The sequence below is a fragment of the Loxodonta africana genome, chromosome 11, assembly GCF_030014295.1.
Source record: "Loxodonta africana isolate mLoxAfr1 chromosome 11, mLoxAfr1.hap2, whole genome shotgun sequence".
NCBI classification, from domain to species: Eukaryota; Metazoa; Chordata; class Mammalia; order Proboscidea; family Elephantidae; genus Loxodonta; species Loxodonta africana.
The window spans coordinates 16,003,381-16,021,185 of NC_087352.1; the positions used below are offsets into that span (position 1 = coordinate 16,003,381).

Sequence of the window (17,805 nt, forward strand, 5' to 3'; positions counted from 1 at the left end):
GCTCATTAGCATATGCCCGCCCCCTCGGAATTCCCCGCCGCCGCTAACGCCGTTCCCCTACCCTGTATTAGCATAGCTCCTCCTCCCTGGACTTGCCTCCACCTTAAGTGTCCCGGCTCACGTTTCCCTCCTTGCCGGAGTTGATGAATATGCAGCAGCCTTATTAGCGTAGCCCGCCCCCAAGCCCCGCCCGGCTCCCCCCCAGGCGGTAGCGGCGGCAGCGGCAGCGGTGGCGACATGAGCAGCGGGGCGGTGTCCGGGACGGGGCGGGGGCGGCCCCGGGGCGGGGGGCCGGGACCCGGGGACCCCCCACCCAACGAGACACACAAGCTGGTGGTCGTGGGCGGCGGCGGCGTGGGCAAGAGCGCGCTGACCATCCAGTTCATCCAGGTAGTGGGCCCTCACCCTGGGGGGTGCCCCCGGGACCCAGCACGGAGCCCTTTGGGGGACCTCCGAGACCCTGATTTCCCCTAGACCCATCACAGAAACCCTCCTATGAAGCCCTCTAACCTCAAAAGAGCCCCTCAGATTGTGACCCTGAGCCCTGCTGAGGGCCTCCACTCCCTACACGCGGGACCTTCCTCCTAAACTCGCATCCTGAGACCCACTATCCCTCCAGTGCCCAAGACCCCGCTTCCCTGCTTCTCTGGCCCTGACGCTTCCTGGGAGCACCCCAAATCCAGCAGAGGCGCCCCATTCTCTCCCAGAGTACCCCATGGTGCCAACTCCCTCTTCCCTGAGTCCCATGTCCCCCAAAACCTTCCCCCCAGCTTCCCTGGTGACCTGCTCAGGACCTCTATAGGGGCATCCCTCTGCCCACCACCCTCGAGATTCCCTCAGTCTCAACATCAGGGACCTCCCCCAACATCTAGAAATAACGCCCAGACCTTTTCTTTCTGGGGCCGGCCAATCCTGAGAGATGCATTCTTCACCCCCTGCTCTGAGAGCACTTTTCCCTCAGACCCAAGAGATTTCAAAAAGTCCAAGACTCCAAGTCCTAGCGACCCCTATCCCGCCAGACCCAGATCCCCTCCCTGCCAAAATTCAAGCCCTCCTCCATCTTGAGTTTTCCTCCTTTCGACTTGCTCTCCCCTGATGTCCCCTAAGTTACCTCCATGGAAGAAGTCCTCAGATAGCTGACACCCCCAAAAAGACCTTGTCTGACCCTATAACTGCATCTCAAGGTCTAAGACTCTCTAGACACACTCCTACAATCTGCGACAGATCTCCCAATGCCAGCAGTCACCTTGGGGTTCACCCCCAGTTCTCACCCCTGATTTTCTCAAGCTGTGCTCTGGAGACACACCACTAACTCTCCCCAGAGCTGCGACCCACCCACAGCCTGGTCCTCCGGGACAAGCCTTCACTGAAGACTCCTCTAACCGACAGCGGTAGCTTTACAGTCTTCAGACCCCCAGCCACTAGACCACCCCTTCTCTTGAAACTTTTACCACACTGTGAAGGGAATCTCTCCCTATCTCAGAGAAACCCCAGATAGGTGTCTGCCCCTGAGAACCACCACAGAGGACCTGGGACCCCAGACCCCTCAAGAGATCCCAGCAAGCCCCTGAGCGGGAGCCCCTTCCTGGGCACAGAAAGCCCCAGCTCCCGGCCCCTGGCATCCAGGGGTCAACCCAGAGCTGGCCGAAGGCTGGGCCGACACGGGCGGGACCCAGGCAGGAAGGGAGGGGCCCAGGCCAAGGGCAGGGCGGCCTCTCTGTGGATTGGAACCGGGACCTTCCCCTGGGAGGAGACGCTGGAGGCCGCCTGAGAAGGAGGGGGAGGAGGGAAAGAAACACAGGCACATATTCAGGACAGCAGCTCTGGAACAACTGAGCGTGCTTACTATGTGCTGGCTGATGTGTTAAGAGCTTAAAGGAGGTTTTCCCAGATCACAGGCACTGGATTAAATGGCATGCTATTCTTATCCTTGCTTTCTAAATGAGGAAACTGAGGCTCAGAGAGGGGAAGTGACTCCTCCAACGTCACACAGCCAGGAAGTAATCTCAATGACAGAGATATGCTTTGTGCCAGAAAGAGAGGACTGGGAAAGACTCAAAGAGAGAAAAGGGAAGAGACTCAGGATGGGAGGGTGAAGCAGAGACCTAGAAAGATAGAGTGGGGGAGGGAGACCCACAGAGATGGTAAGGGGATAGAGAACAGGGGAGAGGGAGACCTACAGAGAGGGGAGGAAGGGAGGCTCAAAGAGGGAGAGCAGAGACCCAGAGGGAGGGGGACAGAGGCTCAGAGAGAGGCGGATAGAGACCCAGAGAGAGAGGGACAGAGACTCAAAGAGAGGTGAACAGAGACCTAGGATGGGGCAGAGACCCAGAGAGAGGAACAGAGACCTAGAGACAGAGGGACAGAGATCCAAAGAGAGGGACACCGAGACCCAGAAAGAGAGGGAAAGAGACCCAGAGAGAGGGGAACAGAGACGGGGGTGGGGTGGGGGATAGAGACCCAGAGAGAGAGAGGGGGGACAGAGACACAGAGAGGGAGAGGAAGACAGAGACATAGACCGGGGCAGAGATATGGGGGAGGGGTGGATAGAGACCCAGAAGGGAGCACCTGGGAAGGCCATCCCAGGGCAGGGCGCATCCCCTCTGTGGGGCACGACAGTAACAGTGCCCTCTCACCCCATCATCACCAGTCCTACTTCGTGTCTGACTATGACCCCACCATCGAGGACTCCTACACTAAGATCTGCACAGTGGATGGCGTCCCTGCCCGACTGGACAGTGAGGACAGCAGGGATTGGTGGGGGGGGCAGGGGGGAGGGAGTGTATGGCAGGGGCTGGGAATCCGTAGGGGTGGCCTGGGCAGGGGGAGCCTCATCCCATGGTGGGGTCGCCCTCTCCCTGCCTGTCCCCACAGTCCTGGACACCGCAGGCCAGGAGGAGTTTGGCGCCATGCGGGAGCAATACATGCGTGCTGGCCACGGCTTCCTGCTGGTGTTTGCCATCAATGACCGGCAGAGGTGAGGCCTGGCGGGGGACAGAGCAAAGACGGGGGGACTGGGCCCCTCCTTCAGTCAACCTCCCACCTGGCTCCGGAGTTCACCCTGCCCTTCTCTTGCTCCTAGACCTCCCATGGCTCCCTAGTGCCCCCAGGACAAAGTCCCAGGTCTTCAACACAGTGTTGGATTCCCTGCATGAGTTTACCCCTTTCTTGTCTCTGGAAAGGGAGCCCTGATGTGCAGTGTTTAAGTGCTCGGCTGCTAACTGAAAGAGCAGCAATTCGAACCCTCCCATCAGCTACTCCTTGGAAGAAAGGTGTGGCAGTCTGCTCCCGTAAAGATTACAGCCTCGGAAACCCTATGGGGCAGTTCTACTCTGTCCTGTAGGTTCACTATGAGCTGGAATCGACTTAAAAGTCACGGGTTTGTTTTTTGGTTTTGTCCATGGGTGGTACAAACGGATAAAGACTTGGCTCCTAACGTCATGCGTCTCCTCCCAGTTTCAATGAGGTGAGCAAGCTGTTCACGCAAATCCTCCGCGTCAAGGACCGAGATGACTTCCCCATAGTGCTGGTTGGGAACAAGGCAGACCTGGAGACCCAACGCCAGGTGGGGGGCCCCGGCACTCCCTCTCGGCCTGGGAGGCTCTTCCAATGTGCCTCCTGCCACTCCGACTCCAGCCTTCTCCCATGGCACGAGTGGAGTCTGCTCCCCTCCCCCCCTTATCACACACCTGATGTGCACACTACAGACATGTTAACCCCAAGGCAGACCTTTGGGTCTGCAGCGCTGCCCAGAAGAGGAACTGGTACACAGGAGTTCCTGGAGAGGAGGCTGGATACAAAAAAAGAATCTACTCCCATCAACTACCTGTTGCCTGACTCTCTATGCCCTGTCCCCTTGTCTCTGTTCATGTAGCCCTGGTGATACTCAGTCTTCCTCCTCTCCCACCTTGACCCTCACCTCAGCCTTCTAGCCTCCATTCTCTTCCCTTCAGTTGGCCTCTCCCACCCGGCCCCAGAGCTCACCCTGCCCTTCTCCTGCTCACAGACCTCCCATGGCTCCCTAGTGCTCCCAGGACAGAGTTCCAGCTCTTCAACCCAAAGTAAAATACTCTGAGTGGTTTCATCCCTTTCTCTTCCCTGGGTAGTGCAAGCAGCTAAGTGCTTGGCTACTAACCTGTCTTCATCTCTTAGTGCTGCTCTAACAGTAATACCACAAATGGATGGTTTTTCTCACAGTTTAGGAGGCTAGACGTCTGAATTCAGGGCGCCGGCTCTAGGGGGTGGCTCTTTCTGTTCTCTCTGGGGGAAAATCCCTGCCTGAGATTCTCTAGCGTTCTTCAGAGATCTCCATGTAGCATCTCTCTTTCTTCTGTTCATGCTTGCTCCTCTTCGTGTTTTGTTGTTGTTGGGTGCTACTGAGTTGATTCTGACTCCTAACAACCCGATAGAACAGAGTCGAACTGCCCCATAGGGTTTCTAAGGCTGTAATCTCTACAGTTGTTAGGTCCAGTCAGTTCCGACTCCTAGTGACCCTATATGTGAGAATGGTGCAGGACCGGGCACGTTTGGTTCTGTTATACATAAGGCGCTATGAATTGGAGCTGACTTGATGGCATCTAACAACAACAACAATCTTTACGGAAGCAGACTGCCAACATCTTTCTCCCGCAGATCAGCTGCTGGGTTCAAACCACCAACTTTTCAATTGGCAGCTGAGCACTTAACCACTGTGCCACCAGGGCTCCTTTTTCAGAGGTGTAGGGGTTAGGTTTTACAACACATATTTTGGGGGGACACAATTCAATCCATGGCAAATCGAAAAGTTGGAGTTCGTATCTACCCAGAGGCGCTTCGGAAGAAAGGCCTGGTGATCTTCTGGAAAATTAGCCATTAAACACCCCATGGAGCGCCATTCTACTCTGACACACATGGGGTTGCGATGGAATCAATTCGTTGGCAGCTGATTTTCCAATGACTTCCCTACGCTCTGTTATTGCCACACAGAACTCAACCTTCAGATGAAGCCTTCGGGGATTTCTAGCCTTTGAAGCTTTGCTAAGACTGTCTCTTCTGCCTAGAACACCCTTTCTTCTTCTGTGTCTGACGAACTCCTAGTTATCTAACACTCCATAGGGCAAACATCTACAAAGCTGTCCCCAACTCCTTAGAAGGCATCAAACCCCCTTGGGGTCTCTGCCTCTACTGTCTCTGGAACTCTCCTTTCTTGGAGCACCCACAATGCCTCATGTGCTTATCAACCTACTTGCTGTAGCCTTAATGCGCCAGAAGAGAGGCTCAGAGGGAGTGTGTCCGCTCACGCCCTAAGTTAGATTCAGAGTTTAAATCTTTTTACAGCAACATATAAAAATTATGAAAATACATGGGGGAGAAGGGGATCAGTTGGAACACAAATGTAGAATGCATGTGTTAATTTACGTAAAAATATGGTAGACTCTGACATCAGCCCCATTGGGAGCTTTCTGGAACTGAGAACTTGCCAGCTTGCTACTTGGACACCATTCTGCCCACCTGTCCTTTCTCAGTATACATTGGGGGCGGCATGTAACCCCCCTGAGCACACACATCATCCTCACTCTTCGGTGGCTGGGGGTGCCCCAAGCACAGGGTCCTGAGTCCTCCCTGTGTCTCCCTAGGTCCCCCGATCTGAAGCCTCTGCCTTCAGTGCCTCCCACCACGTGGCCTACTTCGAGGCCTCTGCCAAACTGCGCCTCAACGTGGACGAGGCCTTTGAGCAGCTGGTTCGGGCAGTCCGGTGAGCCAAGGCCCCTTCCTGTCACAGTCATCCCCAGCCCCTCCAGCCCAGTGGTGTCACTAGGATTGGTGTTACCCAGTGCAGTTACTCATGGTATCACCCTCCAACGCTAATTACCACAATATTGTACCTAAAACACCAGAAAATTTGACAAAATCAGCGAGTATAAAAAAACACCAGCAGCAACAAAAACAACAGTGAGAAGAGTGAGATGGAATCTCATTGTAGTTTTGATTTGCATTTTTCTAATGGCTAATCGTGAGCATTTTCTCATGTATCTGTTAACTACCTGAATGTCTTCTTTAGTGAAGTGCCTGTTCATATCCTTTGCCAGTTTTTTAATTGGGTTATTTGTCTTTTTGTAGTAGCCTGTAGATTTTAGAGATCCAATGCTGATTGGAAATGTCATAGTTAAAAATTTTTTTCCCAAACTATGGGGCTAGTTTTATAAAAAAAAATAAATTTCTGCTGAAACGCTGCACAAAAATTTTATAGACATTTTGGTGTCACCCCCTCCGACAGTTTCACCCGGTGCAGTCCACAGCCACCACACCCCGTAGTGACGCCCCCTGCTTCACCCCAAGCTCACCAGCCTCTTCCTCCCCACAGGAAATACCAGGAACAAGAGCTTCCATCCTATCCGCCCAGTGCCCCAGGCAAGAAAGATGGGGGGTGCCCCTGCATCCTCCTGTAGCCTGGGCGTGGGAGAAGCACCAGCACAAGCTCTTGGGACCAGCTACCCTCACACCTTGCTGAGCCTCAGTTTCTCCATCTTGGTCTCCCAGGATACACTACACCCCCATCCCTACTTCCTGGCCTCCTCCGGCTGTCGCCACTGTGTGCCTTCTGCCAACGCCTCCTCTCCTGGCCCGAGCTCCTGGTGGGGGTAAGGGGCTCCTGGGTATCCTGATCACTGCTGTATATAACTTCCTTTCCCCAGAGAAATAAATGTCACTGCCAACATCAGAGGTTGCTTTTTAAAACGAGAAAAGGGCTCAGGGGAGGGTGGGTGAATATGGATGGCGCATGTGCTAAAAGCTTTGCTGTACCTAGACCCATCAGATCTAGAATCCTGTGCTTGGGGAAGGACAGGGGATATAGAGAATAAACCAAACCAGGCATCAGGTCCATGGGGGGAGGGTTGGGTAGGGGGCAGCTGGACGCCACTTCCCCTTCAAAATGGGCAACTCCAACCTTTTCTGTTTTGGTGAGAGATTCTGTTGGAATGAAGCTTAATTTTTTCTTCTGGAAAGTTCTAGAACTTTCCATTGTCCAATATGGTAGCCAGAACCTGTTGCATGCAGTCAAATCGATTCTGACTCACAGTGATCCCATGCAACAGCAGATCTGCCCCATAGGGTTTTCTTGGCTATAATCTTTACAGAAGCAGATCACCAGGTCTTTTTCCCTGCAGAGCTGCTAGGTAGGTTCGAACTGCCAACTTTTCGTTTAGCAGCCAAGCGCTTAATCGTTGTGTCACCAAGGCTCCTCATGGTGGCCAGAAGCTAATGTGGCTATTTCAATTCAAATTATATAAAATTAAATATTTTAATTGTGGCTAGTGGCTATCCTAATGGACAAAATAAACACAGAACATTTCCATCATCACAGAAAGTTGTATTGGACAGTGCTGTTCTAGAAGTTTCCAGGATTGTGGATACAGGCAACAACTGCTACAAACCCTGCCTGCCCCCTCCCACTGTATATTGAGAAAGTCCTTTTGGCTGGAGGGAGAAGGGACAGGTGGGCAGAATGGTGTCCAAGTAGCCGGCTTTCAAGTTCTCAGTTCCAGAAAGTTCCAAATGGGGCTGATGTTGGAGTTTAAAACCTGAATCTAACTTGGATACGGCAAGTAGACTGATGACACATCTCAGCCTGGAAACCTAAAGCTCGTTTATGTACTGGGAACATTTAGACGCCTCCAAGTCCAACCCAGGACCCCCACTTCTGCACTCTATTTGGTACCCTGGACACGTGGAGCCAAAATGGCACCCACACACCTCCCAAGCCTGTTTGACAGGCCCTATCTGAACATTGACACTTAACTACTCAACACACCAGGCCAGAAACCTTCACCCAGACGTCCACATGCACTGGAATTTGGTCTCCACCTGCCACCTGTCACCAGTCAAGCATGTGCTCCGCCTGCCCCAGTGTTTGTGAATTGCACCAGAACCTCCGGGGCCTTCATCTCTAAATGGTCCCCTCACACCCACCCCAGAAGCTGGTTCTGTGGAGCATAAACCCGCATGGATGTTGGAGCCAGGTTGTTGCTGTTAACTGGGGTCAAGCAGGCCCACAACTCAAGGTGACCCCATACAGAAGTTCCAAATGCTGCTCAGTCCTGTGCCATGCCCGTGATTGGTTGCAGATGGGACCATTGTGAGCCACAGGGTTTTCATTGGCTGATTTCAGTAGATCACCAGGTCTTTCTTTCTAGTCTGTCTTAGTCTGGAAGCTCTGCTGAAACCTGCTCAGCATCACAGTAGCATGAAAACCTCCACTGAAACACCGGTGGTGGCTGTGCCTGAGGGGCCTTAGCTGGAAATTGAACCTGGGTCTCCTGCATGAAAGGGAGAATTTTGCCACTGAAACACCATACCTCATGGAGCCAGGTTAAAAAAAAGACCAAACCAAGCCTGTTATTGTCAGTCGATTTCAACTCATAGTGGCCCGATAGGACAGAGCAGAAGTCCCCAACAGGGTTTCCAAGGAGCACCTGGTGGATTCCATCTGCAGACCTTTTGGTTAGCAGTCATAGCTCTTAACCACTATGTCACCAGGGTTCAAATCCAGCTCTGCCCTGTCTCCTCATCTGTAAAATGGAACAGTAACAGAGCCTACTTCACCAGGTGGATGCAAAGCTAAAGGAGACAACGGTATGCAGGGAACGAATCCAGCACCTGGCACGTACAAAGTGCACAGTTATCAACAACCGTGGTTCCACTGTTCTCCTGCCCCAGAACCATGAATGTCCCTCTGTTTTCCAGTAGAACACTGATTAGCTCAATATCCCTTTCCGGGTTTCGTTTTCTCCAAATCTTGGCCTGGGTTCAATCTTCCACCCTGGGAATAAGCTCAGCTCAGATGTATTGTGCCACATGTCCATTCTTCCCAAGCAGCCCAGCACCCCAGGGGCCCGCCCCTACAGGGCAGTGTGTTTGGGTGGGGTAGGGGGAAGTGTTTCTATCAGTTTCCCAAACAAGACCAGACACCTCCACCTAATCCCCCCCAAAAAAAATCCCCAGGCAGGGGTAAGAAACTCCCAAGAGGAATGAGCCAAACCGGGCACCTAGTCCAGGGAAAGGGACAGGGACAGTGGGCAACTGGACCCCCACTTCCCTTTCAAAAGGTCAATTCCACCTTATTCTATTTTGGTGTGGGAGATTCAGTTGGGATAAACATCTGAAGAAAAAAAAAATTTTTTTTTTAAATTCAAGAATCGCACTATGAAATATTGTAGCCATGTGGCTACTTCAATTTAAATTATTTAAAATTAAAACCGTTAATTGTGGCTAGTGGCTATCCTTGTGGATAAGGCAAGTATAGAACATTTCCATCATTACAGAAAGTTATATCGGACAGTGCCATTTTAGAAGGTTCCAGAACTTGGCCTGTGCCAACTTCTCTCCCGCCCAGACCCACCATCAACACTCCTCCAGCAGAGCAGCCTTGTCTCTCCCTCGTAAGGCCAAGTTCTTGGCCAGGACCACCCACTCCTTGTAAGTCCAAGATGTACTTTTGAGGTGATGAAAGGTACGCTTCCCCCAGAGAAAGGCATCCATACAAACACATGGGACAACTGGCGGTCCATTTTTGGAAGGTTTCTGGCCACCATTCCAGAGCTCCTTAGACAATGGCTAAGAGGCTGGGCCAGTTAAGTTGGCGTCTCCCTAGGAGCCTTGTTCGTGCCTTTGTCTGTCTGGTTCCTGCCCACCCCTGGACCTGGCAGGCCCCATGACTCTGTCTCTGGATTTTGGCATCTCTCTTTTCTCTTCATGCTGTGTCTTGGGCCTCTGCCAAGTCTCCCAGGGTCTCCTGCTATGGTAACAGGAAACTGTGTGCCAGGGAGTGCTGAATGCTTCAAACACAGTATCTTCCTTCGCCTTGACAAAAACCCATTTTACAGATGACAAAGCTGAGGAACAAGGCCATTAGTCAACTTGCCTGGTAAGTGCTGGAGCTGGTCTTGGACAGTTTGATTCCAAAGTCCAACAACAGGTTATTCTGTCCCCACAGGGATGATTCTGCCCCATCACCTACCCTCTAAACACGCCACTTATGTTCTACTCCAGACCTTTAACCTGGGACACCCCCAATCCTGGAACCCTTGACCCCGATCTGACAACTGAGCCCAGAACCTCAAATGTGCTACTCCCTATCAAAGACAGCACCCCCCTGTGCTATAGGCCATGGCTCAAGGGCATTATTGCCCATCCTCAACACTGTTAATTATACAATTCTAGAAAGGGAATAGTCCATCTTTGACTCAACCATTATGGTTTTTGAATACTACTCTCCAGCCTCTAGTCTGCAAAACCAGGGTTCTACAATCTAGAAGATGGGTGGTGGTCTGGACCCCTGGTGGTGCAGTGATTAAGAGTTCAGCTGCTAACCAAAAGTCAGCAGTTCAAATCCACCAACTGAACCCTATGGGGCAGTTTGTACTCTGTCCTGTAGGGTCGCTATGAGTCGGAATTGACAGCAACAGGTTTGGTTTTTGGGTTTTTTTTTGGTGGGGGGGAGAGGGTGGTCCAGACGATATCTAGGGTTCTGGAGCAATGTCAGGAGTCCCTGGGTAGTATAAACGGTTAAAGTGCTCAGCTGCAAATTGAAAAGTTGGAAGTCTGAGTCCACCCAGAGGTGCCTCCCAAGAAAGGGTGGCAATCTACTTCTGAAAAATCAGTGATTGAAACCCCACGGACCAAAAATATCCCCTGAAGTCTTCTCAAAACCAAATAGTTTAGCTTAGCTAGGAAAGAACGCTTGCCTTGAGCATTGTGCTCTTTTGAAGAACTATCTATAGGGAAGCGAACTGACAACAGCAACTCAAAAGATTAGCTAGGAATCCTAGGGGGCAGTGAGTTTATGTGAATGGGGGAGGAACAACTCAGAAGAGGGTAAGGATGGCTGCAGATCTCAAAGAATGTAAGTAATGTCACTCAATTGTACATGTAGAAATTCTTGGATTGGTGTTATGTTTTACTGTACACATTCCCAACCACAAAAATAATTAGAAAAAGGAAACCCTATGGAGCACAGTTCTGCTCCAATATACACAGTTATCATCATGAGTGAGAGTCGACTAGTCAGCAACTAATTTAGAACAATGAGAGTTCTTCCTCAACTTCATGGAGAAAGAGTCGAAAACAGTGACGATCCACAGTCAAATCTTGCACTGGGTCTCTACCCACTTACCATCCATCCTCGAGTCTAGCACCAGGGCTCTAGAATACCAGTGGCCCATCTTTGAAAATGAAGGCCTGGGCTCTAGAATGACAACATCCCATTCACAAATGGCTCTAGAGTACGGCCAGTCTCCAAACTTTTAACACCCTTGTTCTACAACGTTGCTCCTCAAACTTGAACGTTCATAAGAATCATCTCAACATGTCATTAAAAAGTGGATTCAGTAGATCTGAGAAGCGGGCCGAGAGCTTACGTTTCTACAAGCTCTTAGGGTATGCCAAGGGTGCTGGTCCACAGCCCATACTTTTTAGTAGGACCAAAGCTGGAGAATAAAAGAATCCATCCTCAATTCTGTAGCCCAGACTCTAGAATACTGCCAGTCCACCTGTGACCGTGTAGGCCCAAGGTTCAAGGACACACAGGCCTAGTCTTAACTGTACAATATAGGCCAAAAAAACAAAAAACCCATTGCCATTGAGTTGACTTCAACTCATAGCAACCGTATAGGACAGAGTAGAACTGCCCCACAGAGTTTCCAAGGAGACCCTTGGTGGATTCGAACTGCTGACCTTTTGGTTAGTGGCCATAGCTCTTAACCACTACGCCACCAGTGCTTTCATACAGTTTAGGGAGCCAAGAAAAAACTAGCCAACTCCCGACACTCGTGACTATCTGTAGTGATTTAAAAATACATTCAAAATCTGATACTCTTCCCTTCAAGAAATGGAGCTTAACTGTCCTCCCCTTGAGTGTGTGTGAGGAAACTCTGGTGGCGTAGTGAATGGTTAAGGCTATGACGGCTAACCAAAAGGTGGGCAGTTCAAATCCACCAGGTGCTCCTTGGAAACTCCATGGGGCAGTTCTATTCTGTCCTATAGGGCTGCTATAAGTCTGAATCGACTCGATGGCAATGGGTTGTTGTTTCTATGTTGAGTGCGTGCTGGACTTAGTGACTGGCTTCTAATGAACAGTGTGGCAGAAGTGATGGTGGGTGATGCTCCATATATAAAAGCTTTACTTCCTCTAGCCCGTCAAAGCCTCATATGGTTGCAGCCCTAAGTGACATCTTGGTTGCACCCTGGAGACAGACCCTGAGCCAGAACCACTCAGTTAAACCACTCTCAAATTCCTGAACCTCAGGAGTGGTGAGATGTTTGTTGTGTGAAGTCACTATATTTTGGAGGGGGTAATATGTTATACAGCAACAGGTAACTCAAACCCCAACCAGGGCTTGAGAAAAGCCTAACTTCAGCCCCTCTGCCACCGCCACCCCAGATGCCGCAGGACAAAGGCACGACAGCCTGCTAGTAAAGTGTTTGCCGTTGGATTTTCGTTTGGCTGGTTGTGTGTACACAGTGTATACAAGTTGAGTTGTACAGAAGCCCAAGAAAGAGCAAGAAGAGACAAAGGGTGGTGGGGAGGTCAGGGTGGGAGGTCAGAGAGGGAGGAGAGAAAAGGACACTGATAAAAAATAGAACCACATCCAGACAACAATGGGATGGGGACAGAGGGTGGCACAGGGGCGGGAGGGGGGCAGGGCGGGGGAAACAGACACAGACAAATCGCTGTAGAAAAGGAGTGGGGTGGGGCAGAGGGAGGGGATCCTTCTCCCCCCTCCACCTCCCTAGCCCCCCCCACCCCAAGGTATGTACAATAAATAAGATTAAAAATAATTAACAAGATGCATTTTTCCCCGTTCCCACTTCCACCCGACACCGAATGCCCTGGGGAGGGAATGGCCTTTAGCAAAGATCTTGGCCTGCAGGAAGGGCTTGGGGGGAGGGGGTCCCCCAGCTCTCTGAAGCCGCCCCTCCCCCCTCAACCATACATAGACTTTTCCTATACATTATGTACAAGGTGGAGGGGCGGGGCTATGGCCGTGGTAGGGGTAGCGGGACAAGGGCGGGGAGGGAAACCGTTACTAAATAGACATTTATACATATATATAAATAATTTCTCTGTACACCGAACAGTAGGCGGGGCAGGGAGGGAGTGGAGAGGGCTTGGGAGAGGGCGAGAGTCAACCTCTGAACCCTGCCCTGGGGGGCATGGACACACCCTGACCAGTGACCCCCTCTTTCCCTGGCGACGGGGCATGGGGTTAGCTCCTGAGGACATAGTTCTGTCCCAGTTCTCGGTTCGTGGCGGAGGTGGCCCCCCTCCCAAGTGGGCTGGGGTCACCCACAGCGGCTGTGGGCCTGTGCTTGGGCCAGCAGGTCGCTGAAGGAGTCAAACAGCTGCTCCAGCCACGGCTGATTCCGCATGCACTGCTGCACCACCTCCTCCTGGCCCAGGTCCTCGGCGCCGCCCTCGATGGCCAGTGTCTGCAGAGGACACACGTGGAGCTGTGGGATGCTGGATATCCAGGAAGGAGGGGCTAGAGGCCCAGACTTCTGGGTCTCTGGGAAGAGAGGGCTGGGGCCTGGATTCCTGGGTGTAAGGGCAGACAGAGGGGGTGGGGGCCCAGAATTCTGCGTCCAGGAAAGAGCTCGTCAAGGGCAAGTCCTGGGACCTCCTAGGGGGACTCACCTGGTCCCGGCAGCGAAGGAAGGTGTGGTACTTATAGTGGTGGAGTGAGTGGTAGAGTGTGTAGTATCCCGACTTCTCTAGCTCGACCTTGAACTCCTGGGCAGATAGGGTAGAGATGGCTCAGTCTCCCTGCCCAGCGCTGAGCGGCCTCTCTCCCTGCACCCCCACGTGGCACAGCCCCCTTCTGGCCCCAATGCCCACCTGGGCTCGGACCACGCTCCTCTTGAGCTTGCTGAGAGTCTTGCGGTTATACGGTTCCCCAGCTGGCCGCAGCCGCACGGCCCCATCCTCCGGGGAGCCTTCCCCACTCTGCTCCACTTGCAGCTGTGGGAACGTGTGCAGGGCGTCCTGTGGGAAGCCGACAGGATCAGTGGAACACCTACCTGGTCCTGCCTCCCAGCTCCTCAGTACCCCAGCCATCAGGGGCCTCAGTTTCCCCCACGCTGTAGAACCAGACACTCAGAATTCTTGGTCCTCCTTAGGCCAGTCTGGTGACCTCTTATACCAGGATTCTTTGACCTTACTTAACCCATCCCAGAATTCTCAGACATGTAATGTCGTACCCAGAATTCTCAACACCAGTCTAACCATCCATCCCAGCATTTTCAGATACCAGTGGTCTACCCAGAATTCTCAGACACAGTCTAATATCCTATCCAGATTTTTCAAACTAACAACCCACAGAGAATTCCCAGAGCCAGACTAATATCCTATCCAGAATTCTCAGAGGCAGCCTACTATTGTAGTCTAGAATTCTGAGAGCCACCTTGATCTTCCACCCAGAAAACGTAAATCTGAACACTCCATTCCATAATTCCTGGCACCAGCCTAACATCCCACCGAGAGTTCTCAGAGTCAGCCTAAGATTAATCCCCAAATTCTCAGCCACCGTAACATTCTATCTTGCAAGTCTCAGCATCAGTTCAACTTTTACTCAAATCCTCAGGGCCAGCTCAACAATCAACACCCGAATTCTGACTGGACTAGCATAACATCTTCCAGAATTTTCAGAGCCACCTAACATTCTACCCAGAATTGTCAGCACCAGCTAACATTCTACTCCAGAATTCTCAGAACTAGATGAGCATCCTTCCAGAATTTTCAGCACCACCTAACATCCTATATCTCAGAATTCTCAGGGCAAGTCCAGCAACAATCTGCTCCAGGATTCTCAAAGCCAACCATACATTCCAACCATAATTCTCAGAGCTAGCCTAACATCCCACCCAGAATCCTCAGTAGTAGCCAACATTCTATCTCAGAATTCTCAGTGCTAGCGTGACAATTCTCAGGCTAGATTAACATTCTCCCAGAATTTTCAGTACCAGGCAAACTTTCTATCTCAGAATTCTCAGTGCCAGCCTAACAATCCATCCAAGAATTCTCAGTCGCCCTAACATCCTAGCAATAATTCTCAGTGCCAGCCTAACGTCCTACCCAGAATTTTCAAAGCTAGCCTAATATTCACGCCAGAATTCTCAGAGTCAGACCTACAGTCCACCCAGAATTCTCCAAGTTAAGACTCACCTCCCAGCCAGAATGCTCAGGCCCATACTGGTGTTCTATTCTGGGATTCTCAGAGGCACCCTAATATTTCACCTCATAGCCCTAGGGCCAGACCCTGAACATTTCAGAGGGAAAGTTGCAGAAAGAACTTAACACTGAATTCTGGGCTTCTCAGAGTCTGCATGATATCAGTGGAAAAGAAACTAGAATGGGCTAACATTCTGCCTCAGAGCCTTGGGCATGGTCCCCAGTCTACTACCTTTTGTCCCCAAACTCATACTCTTGCATTTAGCTCTACTCTATCCATTCCAGACCTTCACAATGACCCCTCCATGCCATTCCAAGAACTTCAGCCCCTCCATCTGGGCCCTCAGGGCTGTTGGGAACCCAGAGACTTCCCTCCTGGCAGCCCTGCCCTCCACTTTTCTCCTGGCCAAGCCCACCCTGTCCAAAGATCCCCCAGCAGAGCCCGATGCTCTGGCATGTGCAGGTGGTCCCCTCTGTGCCTGAACCCAGGATCCAAGCCAGCTCCAGCCCAGGCCCCCAAGCACCTGCAAGGCTGGGCTCAGCGACAGCCGCTTCAGGACTTTCTTCTTGTGCTCATTCAGGAGGCCGTCGATCTTCCGCATGGGCGGGAGGTACAGCTCATCTGAAAAACGAGGAGGGGTGTCAGGAGAGCCACAGCCCCACAATGCACAGGGAGGGGTCAGGGGTCCGGACCACCAGTACCTTCTGCCCTCAGACCTGGGAGTTCAGGGTCCCAGCCCCTCCTCCCTCAGACCCAGGTGTCCAGGCCCCCAGCCCATTCCTTCTTCAGACCCAGGAGTCCAGGCCATGGTCCCTTCCTCCTCAGACCTGGGGGTCTGGGCCCCCGGCCCCCCCCCACCAAGCTCCATCTTACCATGCGTGTCCTCCAGGGCCTGAATCATGTCTGGGTCGAGTGCTGTGCTCACCAACATTTCCACATAGCTCCGGTACATCTCCCGCATCGCCCGGGTCTTTAGCAGGCGCCCAGGAACTGCCCGCTCTGGGGGAAACACAGGCATGGGCTCCATTACTCAAACTGTCTCTGAGATTACCTGTGTGACCCACACTGTTGTGAACACCAGGGAACAGGAGACACGTCCCTCTTCTCAGGGAGGTCCAGCTTGGGGGAGGGGGGGTGCCAAACTGACAGGCAAGTGACAGCGAAATATGCTGTAATGGTGGAATCACAAGCATTGCCAGGCATTCAGAGGCCTCAGACACGTCCCGGGCAGGCAGGGAAGGCCTGTGCAAGGTGGAACAAGCGCTGAGTCTTGAATAATAGGAAAGAACATTCTAGACCAAATAATTTTGTGTTTTAAAGGGTATGACTAATTCAGCATGGCTCCAACAAAATCTAAGAAGCAACAAAACAGCATTCGAGTCAAAAAGATCAGAATACATAAACGGCAAGATTGAAGGAGGTGCCATATTTCCCAGCAATTCCGCTCCTAGGTATATGCCCAGAAGAACTGAAAGCAGGTGTTCAAACAAATCCTTGTATACAAATGTTCATAGCAGCACTAGTCACAGTACCAAAAGGCAGAAACAAGCCAAGTGTCCATCAACATTGAGGAAGTAAAACAAAATGTGATATATTCATATAATAAGATATTATTCAGCTATAAAAAGGAATGAAGTCTTAATACATGTTACAACATAGGTGAACCTTGAAAGCATTGTGCTAAGTAAAAATCAGACACAAAAGGCCACATCTTGTCTGATTCCATTTATATGAAATGTCCAGAACAAGCAAATCTATAAAAACAGAAAGTAGATTAGAGGTTGCCAAGTGCTGGGGCCTGGAGAGAATGGGGAACAACTACTTAATGGATATGGGGTTTCCTTTTGGGGTGATATAAATGTTTTGCAATTAGAGGTAATGGTTGCACAACATCATGAACACACTAAATGCCACCGAACTGTACACTTTAAAATGATTCATTTTATGTTACATGAATTTCACCTCAAAAAGAAATTGAATGAAAAAGGAAAAATAACCCTTTGAGGCCATAGGGTGGACAGAATGGAGGGGAGAGAATAGAGACCAGGGCAATGGACCACGCAGGGAAGGCTGAGGCCTGATTAGAGCTGGGAGAGGTGACAGAAAGATTGAGGGGATCAGAGGGCCAATGTCTGGGCCAGAGGAAGAAGGTGAGGCAGAGTTAGCACAGGAGGGGTGGGGGACTAAGGACTGGCGGTCTGTGAGAGGAAGGGTTAAAGGGAAAGGACAATGACAGTACCTGGGGGTCTAACCTGGTGACTGTGTCAACTGCAGGGCTGCTCCTGAGAGCAGAACTCCAGAACAAGGAGTTCAGTGGGGGTATGCAGGCCTGGTAGGTGGCCAGGTGGAAGAACCACATCTGAGGCTCACCAGAAAGTCATGAGGGCCCAACAAGCAAGACGTGTAGAATGAGAAGCAACAAAGCCAAGGGCAGGACATTGAAGGACACCCTCAGTGAAACTCAAAACGGAGCACCCAGGGAAAAGGGAAGCAGGAAGGCTAAGAAGAGGCTCCAGAATATCCCTGAGTAAGACGCACAAAAAATGTCTGTTTGATTTACCCAGATTCCCTTGCAGCTAGGTGTGGTCATGTGACCCAG

At 51.4% G+C, this 17,805-nt stretch overlaps 2 protein-coding genes across 6 annotated transcripts in view; one reads left to right on the forward strand and one right to left on the reverse strand.

The window, feature by feature from the left end:
• Positions 1–222: 222 nt before the first annotated feature.
• On the forward strand, positions 223–6,697 carry RRAS (RAS related). Of its 5 annotated transcripts, XM_023543231.1 has the most exons (7): positions 223–390; positions 2,651–2,738; positions 2,875–2,977; positions 3,457–3,565; positions 5,616–5,734; positions 6,344–6,390; positions 6,520–6,697. In XM_023543231.1, the coding sequence occupies exons 1-7, from the start codon at positions 238–240 to the stop codon at positions 6,642–6,644; spliced, it is 744 nt and encodes a 247-aa protein (XP_023398999.1). In that variant the 5' UTR covers positions 223–237; the 3' UTR covers positions 6,645–6,697. The 5 variants fall into 5 exon arrangements, with proteins under 5 accessions (XP_023398999.1, XP_023399000.1, XP_003406857.1 ...); XM_023543232.1 differs by lacking the exon at positions 3,457–3,565; XM_003406809.4 differs by having other exon boundaries at positions 6,344–6,565.
• Positions 6,698–12,451: 5,754 nt separating this feature from the next.
• Positions 12,452–17,805, reverse strand: part of PRR12 (proline rich 12) — a 33,020-nt gene continuing 27,666 nt past the window's right edge. The window contains exons 10-14 of the mRNA XM_064293953.1: positions 16,080–16,205; positions 15,730–15,827; positions 13,874–14,020; positions 13,673–13,768; positions 12,452–13,467 (exon numbers count right to left, since the gene is read on the reverse strand). Of these exons, the coding sequence (XP_064150023.1) occupies positions 13,321–13,467; positions 13,673–13,768; positions 13,874–14,020; positions 15,730–15,827; positions 16,080–16,205 (614 nt within the window). The 3' untranslated portion in view covers positions 12,452–13,320. The remainder of the gene's footprint in view (positions 13,468–13,672; positions 13,769–13,873; positions 14,021–15,729; positions 15,828–16,079; positions 16,206–17,805) is intronic.

What these genes read in the sequence shown, in the direction of transcription:
- RRAS (XM_023543231.1), top strand. Translation starts at nt 238, where the DNA reads ATGAGCAGCGGGGCGGTGTCCGGGACGGGGCGGGGGCGGCCCCGGGGC. An exon ending in ACCTGGAGACCCAACGCCAG is followed by an intron (nt 3,566 to 5,615) that starts GTGGGGGGCCCC and finishes GTGTCTCCCTAG; the next exon opens with GTCCCCCGATCTGAAGCCTC. An exon ending in CTATCCGCCCAGTGCCCCAG is followed by an intron (nt 6,391 to 6,519) that starts GCAAGAAAGATG and finishes TTGGTCTCCCAG; the next exon opens with GATACACTACACCCCCATCC.